The sequence below is a fragment of the Lampris incognitus genome, chromosome 3, assembly GCF_029633865.1.
Source record: "Lampris incognitus isolate fLamInc1 chromosome 3, fLamInc1.hap2, whole genome shotgun sequence".
In the NCBI taxonomy this organism is placed as follows: Eukaryota; Metazoa; Chordata; class Actinopteri; order Lampriformes; family Lampridae; genus Lampris; species Lampris incognitus.
In genome coordinates, this window is record NC_079213.1 from 103,208,320 (window position 1) to 103,221,117 (window position 12,798).

The 12,798-nt window shown below is 42.7% G+C and overlaps 1 protein-coding gene across 1 annotated transcript in view; it reads right to left on the minus strand.

Annotated features, from left to right (window-relative positions):
* The window catches only part of obscna (obscurin, cytoskeletal calmodulin and titin-interacting RhoGEF a), a 142,957-nt gene that overhangs the window by 67,347 nt on the left and 62,812 nt on the right, over window positions 1-12,798 (minus strand). The window contains 5 exon segments of the mRNA XM_056276899.1: window positions 3,794-4,060; window positions 6,347-6,613; window positions 7,000-7,266; window positions 11,067-11,333; window positions 11,791-12,057. Coding sequence (XP_056132874.1) covers window positions 3,794-4,060; window positions 6,347-6,613; window positions 7,000-7,266; window positions 11,067-11,333; window positions 11,791-12,057 — 1,335 coding nt within the window.

A 12,798-nucleotide genomic window follows, 5' to 3' on the forward strand; every position in this document is an offset into this window, starting at 1 on the left:
GCTGCTCCACCCCCTCTGCTGACCCGGGGGGGGGGGTGCAGACTACCACGTCTCCTGTGATACATGCGGAGTTGCCAGCAGCTTTTTTTCACCTGACAGTGAGGAATTTTACCAGGGAGACGTAGCGCAAAGGAGGATCACACTATTCCCCCAGTTCCCCCTCCCCCCCACAACAGGTGCCCCAACCGACCAAAAGAGGTGCTAGGTGCAGCGACCAGGACACATATCCACATCCGGCTTCCCACCTGCAGACACGACCAATTGTGTCTGTAGGGACGCCTGACCAAGCCAGAGGTAACATGGGGATTCGAACCAGCGATCCCCGTGTTGCGAGGCAACGGAATAGACCACAACGCTACCCGGATGCCTCTCATCTGATGATTTTAAGGTTAAATTTGCTGATGATACAGTGATTGTTGGTTTGATCACTGAAGATGAAACAAAGTATTGTGGATTTGTGGATGAGTTTGTTAATTGGTGTCACGTTAGTTTCCTTCAGCTAAATACAAAAAAAAAAAAAAAAAAAAAACCCCAAAAACTAGGGAAATTATCTTTGATTTCAGAGCGAGCAGGGCACACCAACAAGTAGCTATAAGTGGTGACTATATTGAAGTTGTAAATGACTATATATATATATCTAGGGACAGTAATCAATGAAAATCTGTCATGGGATTTAAACACAGGTGTCATTCAATAGTAATGACAAAAATGGACTAGATTTATATAGCACTTTATCTAGACACCCAACACGCTTCACAGTGCAGGGGGAAGCCCACCTCAACCACCTGCAATGATTATACTTCATGCTGAAGCTTTGACAATTTGAAGTGGACAGACATGTACTGGTTCTTTTTTATCATTCATTTGTGGAGAGTATTCTAACTTTCTGCTTTATTGCTGGGTATTTCTCACTGTCTGTAGCTGCTGAGAAAAACAAACTCAGTAAGGTTGTTAATATGTCTAACAACAACACAGTATGGCACTGCTTTGTGAGTCCTGAGTGTTGGGCAAAGGGCAGGCAGTCCTCGGTGATGTATTCCACCCTCTCTATGGTGAAAACCAGTTGTTACCATCAGGACGGAGGTACATGGTACTGCCTCTTTGAATGTCCCGTGCCCAGAGATTTTTTTTATACCTTCCAGTATAGCTCTGTTAAACAAATCCTGATGATATGAGGTGCGTGTCAACTGTATTTTGTTGTACCAAATTCTTGATTGTTGGTGATGTTGTTGTAGAGCACTCTGTTGTTAAATGTCTGTCTTTAATTGTAATGTATTTTCTGTTGTGGTTGTATTTTTCTGACAGTCGCCACAGACACAAGGAGAATTTCCAAAAGCATAATAAACAAAACTAACTGAAAGTACTCTTCTGTGACTGATCTTGAATACTATCTGAATTGCCTGTTATTCTTCTCCCAATATACCCAGCATCTCTCCTCCACACTTGCGCAAGCCATCTCAATCTCACATCTCTTGCTTTGTGTCCAAACCATCCAACCTGAGCTGTCCCTCTAATATACTCGTTCCTAATCTTGTCCTTCTTCATCACGCTCAATGAAAATCTTAGCATCTTCAACTCTGCCACCTCCAGCTCCATTTCCTGTCTTTTCGTCAGTGCCACTGTCTCCAAACTATATAACATAGCTGGTCTCACTACCAACTTGTAAACCTTCCCTTTAACTCTTGCTGGTACCCTTCTGTCGCAAATCACTCCTGACACTCTTCTCCACCCACTCCACCCTGCCTGCACTCTCTTCTTCACCTGTCTTCTCCACTCCCTGTTACTTTGGACAGTTGACCTCAAGTATTTAAACTCATACGCCTTCGTCACCTCTACTCCTTTCATCCTCACCATTCCGCTGTCCTCCCTCTCATTCACGCATATGTATTCCGTCTTGTTCCGACTGACTTTCATTCCTCTTCTCTTGAGTGCATACTTCCACCTCTTTAGGCTCTCCTCAGCCTGCAACCTACTCTCGCTACAGATCACAATGTCATCTGCAAACATCACAGTCCACGGAAACTCTGGCCTGATCTCGTCTGTCAACCTGTCCATCACCATTGCAAACAAGAAAGGGCTCAGAGCCGATCTTTGATGTAATCCCACCTCCACCTTGAACCCATCTGTCCTTCCAACTGTGCACCTCACCACTGTCACACTTCCCTCATATATATCCTGCACTACTCCTACATAGTAGTTTGCTGATAACAATTTCATTTGAGTTTTAAATGGAATTTTGAAGATTGGAATCTAAAGCACTGAATGAGCGATCGGCTTCGCTTTGCTATGAAAGAACAAGAAAGTAATGACAGATGAATGTATTTCAGCAAAGGAAAACTTTCCCATTTTAGGGTCCGCGGTGGTGTAGCGGTCTAAGCATTGGCTTTGTGTCGGTGCAGTTGCCCATTGGGGACCGGGGTTCGCACCTTGGTCTCGTCAGATCCGACTTTGGCTGGATTCAATGAAGCAGCAATAATTGGCAATGTTGTCTTCGGGAGGGGGGCGGAGTTGGCTTGTGTTCGTCACATGAATGAGTCTCTGTGTGTGTGTCGGAAAAAGCAGTGGTTCGGCCTGGATTCGCCTTGTCACGAAAGTGGCAAAGCGTCTCCTTCGAGACTGCCGGCCAGAGAGATGCAGTTGGCAAATGCATACAGTACAAGGGTGGGTGTTTGAAGTAGAATTGGGAGCGATTGGCCACTAAATTGGGAGAAATCAGAAATAAATTTAAAAAGGTATAAAAAAATAATTAAAAAAAACCATAAAAGGGGGGGAAAAAAAGAAGAAACTTTCCCATTTTAAACAACCTTCATGGCCATTCAAGTATAGATGTCAGCGTTGACGAGATGCACCTGAATGCACCATGAGGTCCCTGTCGGCGCCCACACGAGTTGCCGTACAAAGCGATATGGATTTCAGCGTTTACAAGGTGAACCTGAATGTGACATGATCAGGAGAGGCTCTGGAGGTCTCATTCATCCATAGACAGCAGGGAATCCCTCCGCTAAGAAGGACGCCGCCCCCTCGCTGCAGCAGTCCCCGGCTAACACCATCCATCCTCAGTCAGTGAATGCGGTGCACAGTGTGGATGCTAAACGTGCTCTATGTTGACACAGCCCAGCCTACATCCTTGGGCCGATTTTCTCCCCATCAACACTGATCATTGGTGATTGCATAACTAGGAATGCGTGTTTGTTTAATGCAGTCATACACTGTTTCCCTGGTGCCACATCCTCTGACATTTTAAAAAACCTCCAGGGTTTACTGCCATCAATCCAAAAGTTGAGACAAGATTTGAGTCACACTTTCATGTATATAAAAAAAAAAACCTTTTTGAATGTGAATAAACACATGGACGGTTAATTTCTATTTATGACAGTTAAAATAAAAAGTCCCAGTGAGTAATCTGTAGGCATTTCCAGGAACAGTGCCAGCCAGGGTTAAATTTCCCAAAACGGGGACAGTCCCCATATTATAGGGACATCTGGTCACCCTGAAGTGATATCAACATGTAATGAATGACTGCAGTGTATTACTGTTTCATGAGACAAACCCACACCCCTGATTACTGCAGTCTTATTTACGGCACACACTCATCAAAACATCGTTTTATGCATGCTCAATACTCCAGGTAAGGAAATCACAAAAAGCTGAATCAGTTCATCTGGACACAACGTTTACTGATTTTATAAACATTTATAAATGTGTCCAGATGAAAGATTCAACTTTCTGTAACTCATCAAAACACACACACACACACACGCACGCACGCACGCACGCACGCACACACACATACCTTTCACCGACACAGTTGCAGCGGTCTCTGCACCTCCTGCCTGACAGGAGTAGCTCCCACTGTCCTCAGGTTTCAGCTCCTTGATGAGGAGATGGAGCAGGCATCCATCTTGTTTCATCTCATACTTCCTGCTGACTCTCAGTGGCAGCCTGTTCCTCTTCCACTGAACAGGAAGCCCAGGCTTAGATAGTTTACAGGACAGAGAAGCCGTGTTTCCCTCCTCAACCTCCACACTCTGCAACTCCCCCTGGAAGAATGGAGGGAGCTCTGGAAGATACAGGGAAGATAAAGTTTACATTTTTTGTTAGTAAAAAACAAAAACAAAAAAAAACAAGGCTTGAGACATTGTCAGATCAAATAAGAGTTGTATTTGTAAGTCGTTTTCACAGTTTGTTTCTGCCTACTTATCTATTGATGGGTTGGGTGTACCACGCATGGTAATTTAATGCATGCTAGAAAATTCTGACCAAACATTATAAGTATCTATCTTCAATTTGTAGGACAGACTTGGATAACTAAAGTTTTGCATGGTCATGTCCTTTGGATATATTTGTGAATTTGTGTGCCAGCACAGTACTCCACCGCCCCAGAGAACCTCCCATCAGAAAGTCCTGATGGTTGTGTGATCTCAGATACAGCTCATGGGTGATGGGTGTTGCAAACCATCAGGTTGGCAGAGTTCAATAAACCTTTTAAAACTTGATTTCTCTCTCCAACTGGTTTTAAACTGATGTGACGTGGTCTTTTGTGTTGTATGGTGTTTATTTTTCAGATGTGAAGGACCTCATGAATCTGGCTTCAAACTCTCTCACAAACGGACATTTAGACTCACATTTAGATGGACCACCTGTGTAGAATTGGGGAGGGGAGGGGGGTGTGACTCTTCCATTAATGTGAGGGCATCTGAAAATATTTACTGTTGTAAGACGATGAAGCCTTTGTGTTCTTTTTAATTAACAATATAACCCTTGTTCTATCACTTGGTGTTCCCCATGTGGTTTCATTCAAGGAAGGATTTCACAGAAATGCCATCGTAAGATACAAGTAAGACGTGCTGTATTACCTTTAACATACTCAACAAACTAATCTTTGAGATGAAAGTTGTGGTACCACCTTACAACAAGCCATTTTAATAAAGGGTTTATAAAGTGTTTACTGATTACTTTATTAATGGTTAACAAGTTATTTATTAATGTGATATAAATCAGTAAAAAGTTTATTTTCGTGCAGTAACAACTAACTACAGCTACAATGTTCAAGTTTAGGGTTAAGGTTAGTTAGTGGTTAGTCATTAGGCTATCTTCATCTAATCACATGATTTTGCAGAGAAGGTCAGTGGAGACCCTCCTCACATGGGCTCCCAACCTGGCAATCCCAAGTCCTTTTATTAATATGTTATAACATCTCCTTACTGATTTAACACAGTAACAAATTACTTATTAACAATTAATAAAGTAATTAATAACCACTTAGAAATCCTTTGTAAAGAATGCCTTAAGGGGTACCAAAAGTGCTTCTGATGTGTTAAGCTGATTTTCTGGATTGTCAGTTAAAAATACGATCCAGGTGAGCTATGGGGCAGCACGGTGGCCCAGCGGTTAGCACTGCTGCCTCACAGCAAGAAGGTCCTGGGTTCGAACCTCAGGTTGTCCCAGGTCCTTTCTGTGTGTAGTTTGCATGTTCTCCCTGTGTCTGTGTGTATTTCCCCCGGGTGCTCAGGTTTCCTCCCACCATCAAAAAGACATGCATGTTAGGGTTAATACTCCTGCCTGTGCCCCTGAGCAAGGCAATGGAAAGAAGAACTGGAGTTGATCTCCGGGCGCTGCAGCTGCCCACTGCTCCTATACACTAGGATGGATTGAATGCAAAGGATGAATTTCATTGTAAGATGTACAGCGACAAAAATAAAATGGCTTTTTTTTTTAGGATTAGATTAAATGGCAATAGATAGTTTATTAGCCACACGACCAAGACCGGTGGAATTTGCTTTCGGTACAGCATGTTAAACTCTGCAGCACAACACTTCCATGGACAACAGCAGACACTCCACATATTGTTACGAGCAATACAGTAACACAACAGCAGAAACAAACATATTATGCACAACAATTATAGGTGAATGGTAGTATGCATGCCAGTGGTGTGTGAGGAGGGGACTATAGGGAGGAATTCAGAGTCCTGATAGCTACGGGGGAAAAAACTGTGGTGTTTAGTCTCAGTGAACAGTGACCTGTAGCGCCTCCCAAGAGAATGAGCTGAACTTTTGTTGAACTGAAGAAAAAGTATCTATTTTAAAATGTCAACATTAAGCGTCTAACCAAGTTATGATGTAAATAACATGTCATGTTAGCTACTAAATGAAAATGTGCAGTCAATACTAGACCTGTTTCTTATTGTAAAGATCTTGTATTGTTCTGTTCACATCAAAGTCACACAACAATTGCGCATCATATCTATGCCACAATATGTCTTTGTTTCTTTAGGCAAACCTACACTCCTGATTGTTAGTCAAATTTGCTATACATGCTCATCAAACCACACATACACACACACCTTTCACCAACACAGTTGCAGTGGTCTCTGCACCTCCTGCCTGGCAGGAGTAGCTTCCACTGTCCTCAGGTTTCAGCTCTTTGATGAGGAGCTGGAGGAGGCAGCCATCTTGTTTCATCTCATACCTCCTGCTGGCTCTCAATGGCAGCCTGTTCCTCTTCCACTCAAAAGGAAGCCCAGGCTTAGACAGCTCACAGGACAGAGAGGCTGTGTTTCCCTCCTCAACCTCCACACTCTGCAACTCCTTCTGGAAAAATGGAGGGCGCTCTAGGAGACAAAGAGAAGATAAATATGATGTGATTGAGTTCACCAGACAGTAGCTCTGATGGAGACTGAGTGCATTCTACCATTTTGGGGCCAGGTGAGATAAAAGTCTGGAGCTTGACCTTGTTACTTCTGTAGAGGGGAAAGATGGTAGCCCACAAAAGTTATGTATCAAAGCTTACAAAATGTACATTAATGTTGATATGGATGAGGATTAATGTTCTCTATCACTTATTTTAGCCAAGGTGCAAAATGAAAGGTGGGGGAGTTCAGACATGGGACATGTGCAATGTCAAGTTTGAACAAAGATTGATTTTTGTCAATAACACTAGCACACAATATCATGAGGCAGTCTAATCCACTATGCCACCGTCAAATTACACACATACGTTTCACAGACACGGCTGCAGCGGTCTCTGCACCTCCTGCCTGACAGGAGTAGCTCCCACTGTCCTCAGGTTTCAGCTCCTTGATGAGGAGATGGAGCAGGCATCCATCTTGTTTCATCTCATACTTCCTGCTGGCTCTCAGTGGCAGCCTGTTCCTCTTCCACTGAATAGGAAGCCCAGGCTTAGACAGTTTACAGGACAGAGAAGCCGTGTTTCCCTCCTCAACCTCCACACTCTGCAATTCCTCCTGGAAGAATGGAGGGAGCTCTGGAAGACACAGGGAAGATAAAGTTTACATTTTTTGTTAGTAAAAAAAATACAAGGCTTGAGACATTGTCAGATCAAAGAAGAGTTGTATTTGTAAGTCATTTTCATGGTGCGTTTCTTCCCATTTATCAACTGATGTGTTGGGTGTGCCATGCATGGTAATTTAATGCATGCCAGAAAATTCTGACCAAACATTTGTCAGTATCTATTTTCAATTTGTAGGACAGACTTGGATAACTAAAGTTTTGCATGGTCATGTCCTTTGGATATATTTGGGGTATATTTGTGAATTTGTGTCCCAGCACAGTACTCCACCGCCCCAGAGAACTTCCCATCAGAAAGTCCTGATGGTTGTGTGGTCTCAGATACAGCTCATGGATGATGGGTGTTGCAAACCATCAGACTGACGAGTTCAATAAAACTTTTAAAACTTGACTTCTCTCTCCTGCTTGCTTTACAATACTGCTTGTTTTACCATATTTTCCAAAGTATTTGAACGAATTCTCTTGGATAGGCTTCAAGAATATATATCAACTACTGACAATTAATTTGGCTGTAAAAATAACCACAGCACAGATTTGTGCATATGTGCACTGAAGGAAGTTGTTAGTAAATATAGAAGACGTAACACCACAGTATTTATGTTTTTTGGATGCACCAAAAGCTTTTGACCGAGTTAATCATGGTAAATTGTTTGCTAAACTACAAGAGCGAGGGGTCCCCTCTCATTTGATGAGGATCTTGCATTTTTGGTATTCATATCAAACTATGCAAGTCGGATGGGGTAAGAGTATTTCTGCACCCTTCCCAGTGACCAATGGGGTCCGACAAGGTGGAATACTGTCACCTGTTTTCATCAATGTGTATATGGATGATCTCTCCAAGAAGTTAAAAGAGTGTAAGACTAGCTGTATGGTGGGGGATAGTCTTATTAACCATCTGATGTAGGCTGATGACTTAGTCATACTGTCCCCTTATAGTGCTGGCTTACAGCATCTGCTCAGAGTCTGCTGAAGTTATGGTGTGCAGCGTGACATTAAATTTAACTCTAAAAAGTGTTGTCATGATTGCTAAAACCAAGGAGGATAAGAAGCAAAATTTCCCCTTATTCTTCTTGGCAGACCAAGCACTAAATGTGGTGAACAAAATGAGATAGCTGGGTCACATCATCAGGAATGATCTATATGATGATGATGATGTGCAGCGCCAGTGTTGCAAACTGTATGCACAAGCCAATATGCTGGCACGCAAATTTCATATGTGTACAGATGATGTTAAAACTGCTCTTTTAGGGCCTACTGTACTCCACTCTATACAGCCCAATTATGGTGTGATTATAGAAAAGCAAAAATGAAAAAGCTGCAGGTAGCATATAATGATGCATTTAGGATCTTGCTCAAGCTTCCAAGATGGACAAGTGTAAGTCATATGTTTGTGACCAGTAATGTTCCCACTTTTCATGCTGTGTTGAGGAATTTTATGTACAAATTTATGTGTCGATTAATTGATTCTAAGAATGCAATTATAATGCTGTTAACTGAGCCTACACGAAGTGACACCAGGTACTCCTCTTGTTTCTGGAAACATTGGAACAAATGTCCATATAGGTTTTAATCATTGTGGACTTGTGAGCTGCTGTTTTTAGCTATATTTTTGTGCTCTTGTCTTGTGTTGTATTTCTTTGTTGTCTTTAACATGGACCTACCTTTGTCTGAATAAAGTAAGATTTGATTGATTTGACTGATTTACACTGATATGACGTGGTCTTTTGTGCTGTATGGTGTTTATTTTTCAGATGCGAAGGACCTCGTGAATCTGGTTTCAAACTCTCTCAAAAACTGACATTTAGACTCACGTTTAGATGGACCACCTGTGTAGAATTGGGGAGGGGTGTGTGTGACTCTTCCATTAATGTGAGGGCATCTGAAAATATTTACTGTTGTAAGACGATGAAGCCTTTGTGTTCTTTTTAATTAACAATATAACCCTCATTCTATCACTTGGTGTTCCCCATGTGGTTTCATTCAAGGAAGGATTTCACAGAAATGCCATCGTAAGACACAAGTAATACAACATGCAACAGTTTCATTCCTCAGGATGTGAGGTTCCTCAACAGCCTGAACACACAGACCTTCCACAAAATGACTTTTTTTGACCCCCCCCCCTTCTTTTAATTGTACTTGGCCAATTACACCACTCTTCCGAGCCTTCCCGGTTGCTGCTCCACCCCCTCCGGGGAGGGCTGCAGACTACCACATATCTGCTCCGATACACTTGGACGTGCCAGCCGCTTCTTTTCACCTGACAGTGAGGAGTTTCACCAAGGTGACATAGTGCGTGGGAGGATCACGCTATTCCCCCCAGTTCCCCCTCCCCCCTGAACAGGCACCTCGACCGACCAGAGGAGGCGCTAGTGGAGCTACCAGGACACATACCAACATCCGGCTTTCAATCCACAGTCACGGCCAATTGTGTCTGTAGGGATGACCAAGCCAAAGCTAATATGGGGATTTGAACCGGCGATCCCTGTGTTGGTTGGCAACGGAACTTATCGCTACGCTACCCATAGGCACAAAATGACTTTTTGACCTTCTTACTCACTGTCCGTGTCAGGTGTGCTTGTAATGTTTAGGTCTGTGACGTAATTTTTGTTTTTAATGCACTTTTTGTTTTTAATATTTGTTGCATGTCATTTGTTTTTATGTGGCACAGTGGTCCATGTGAAACATAATCTCGTTCCCCTGTATGTATGAGACATGCATATGAGGCAATGACAAATAAAAGCAGTCTAAGTCTAAATAAGATGCACTCTATTACCTTTAACATACTCAAACAAATTAATCTTTGAAATGAAATTTCTGGTACCACCTTACAAGCCATTTCTATAAAGGGTTTATAAAGTGCTTACTAATTACTTTATTAATGGTTAAGAAGTTATTCATTAATGCGATATATATCAGCACTAAGATGTTATAACACATACAGAAAAATACTTTTGTGTTGCCAGGTTGAACGCACACATTTTATCAATATGAGTCTCCCTAGACATTCTCTCGGGAAAAACCACATGATCAGTGAGAACTGCCAATTCAAGTTTTCAGCTAGTGGCATACAAATAACACAACTAGAAAATGTCATGTAATGCATGCACAAAAGCTGATTTTTGTGCAGTAACAACAAACTACAGCTACAATGTCCAAGTTTAGGGTCAAGGTTAGTTAGTGGTTAGTCATTAGGCTATTTTTATCTAATCACAATTTGAAGAGAATGTCAGTGGAGACTCCCCAAGTGGCTCCAAATTTGGCAATCCAAAGTCTTTTTATGAATGTTATAACTTCCTATTACTGATTTATAACACATTAATACAATAGGAAAGCAATTAATAACCACTTATAAACCCTTTGTAAAGTACACCTTGAGTGGCACCAAACTTTTAAGTGTTTCTGATGTATCAAGCTGATTTTTCTGGATTGTCGGTTTGCTCAAAACAGGATTCAGATGAGCTGAACTTTAGCTCTTTGGAACTGAAGCAAAAGTTTCTATTATATAATATCAGCAGTAAGCGTCTAATCAAGTTATGATGTAAATAACGTCATGTTAGCTTCTCAATTGAAAATGTGAGGTCAATACTAGACCCACTTCCTATTACAATGATCCTGTATTGTTTTGTTCACATCAAAGTCACACAACAATTGCGCATCATATCTATGCCAAAATATGTCTTGTTTCTAAAGGGAAATCTATACCTCTGATTATTAGAGTCAAATGTGCTACACATGCTCATCAAAACACACACACACCTTTCACCGACACAGTTGCAGTGGTCTCTGCACCTCCTGCCTGACAGGAGTAGTTTCCACTGTCCTCAGGTTTGAGCTCCTTGATGAGTAGCTGAAATAGGCGGCCATCTTGTTTTATCTCATACTTCCTGCTGGCTCTCAATGGCAGCCTGTTCCTCTTCCACTCAACAGGAAGCCTAGGCTTAGACAGCTCACAGGAAAGAGAGGCTGTGTTTCCCTCCTCAACCTCCACACTCTGCAACTCCTCCTGGAAAAATGGAGGAAGCTCTAGGAGATGAAGAGAAGATAAATATGATGTGACTGAGTTCACCAGACAATACCTCTGATGGAGACTCTTGAGTTCATTCCACCATTTTGGGCCAGGTGAGATAAAAGTTTGGACCTTGACCTTGTTACTTCTGTAGAGGGGAAAGATGGTAGCCAACCAAAGTTATGTACCAAAGCTTACCAAGTGTACATTAATGTTGATATGGGTGAGGATTAATGTTCTCTATCACTTATTTTAGCCAAGGTGCAAAATGAAAGGTGGGGAGTTCAGCCATGGGACATGTGCATTGTGAAGTTTGAACAAAGGTTGATTTTTGTCAATAACACTAGCACACAATATTTTGAGGAAGTCTAATCTGCTACACCACCATCAAATTACACACACACACACACACACACACACACACACACACACACACACACACACACACACACACACACACACACACACACACACCTTTCACTGACACAGTTGCAGTCGTCTCTGCACCTCCTGCCTGACAGGAGTAACTTCCACTGTCCTCAGGTTTCAGCTCCTTGATGAGGAGCTGGAGCAGGCATCCATCTTGTTTAATCTCATACTTCCTGCTGGCGCTCAATGGCAGCCTGTTCATCGTCCACTGAACAGGAAGCCCAGGCTTAGACAGCTCACAGGACAGAGAGGCTGTGTTTCCCTCCTCAATCTCCAAACTCTGCAACTCCTCCTGGAAAAATGGAGGGAGCTCTAGGAGACGAAGAAAATATAAATATAATGTGATGGAGTTTACCAGTGAGTAGCTCTGATGGAGACTGTGAATTCATTCCATCATTTTGGAGCCAGGTGAGATTAAAGTCTTTGACCTTGTTACTGGGAAAGATAGTAGCCTACGAAAGTTATGTACCAAAGCTTACCAAGTGTACATTAATGCTGATATGGGTGAGGATTCATGTTCTCTATCATTTATTTTAGCCAACATACCAAGTGAAAGGTGGGGAGTTCAGACATGGGACATGTGCATTGTGAAGTTTGAACAAATTGTTTTTTTTTCCAATAACACTAGCACAAAATATCTTAAGGCATGCATCCGGGTAGCGTAGGGGTCTATTCCGTTGTCTACCAACGCAGGGATCGCTGGATCAAATCCCCGTGTTACCGCCGGCTTGGTCGGGCGTCCCTACAGACACAATTGGCCGTGTCTGCGAGTGGGAAGCCGGATGTGGGTGTGTGTCCTGGTCGCTGCACTAGCACCTCCTCTGGTCGGTCGGCGCACCTGTTCGGGAGGGAGGGGGGACTCGGGGGAATAGCGTGATCCTCCCACGTGCTATGTTCCCCTGGTGAAACTCCTCACTGTCAGGTGAAAAGAGGCGGCTGGTGACTCCATATGTATCGGAGGAGGCATGTGGTAGTCTGCAGCCTTCCCCAGATCAGCAGAGGGAGTGGAACAGTGACCAGGACAGCTCAGAGGAGTAGGGTAATTGGCCGGAT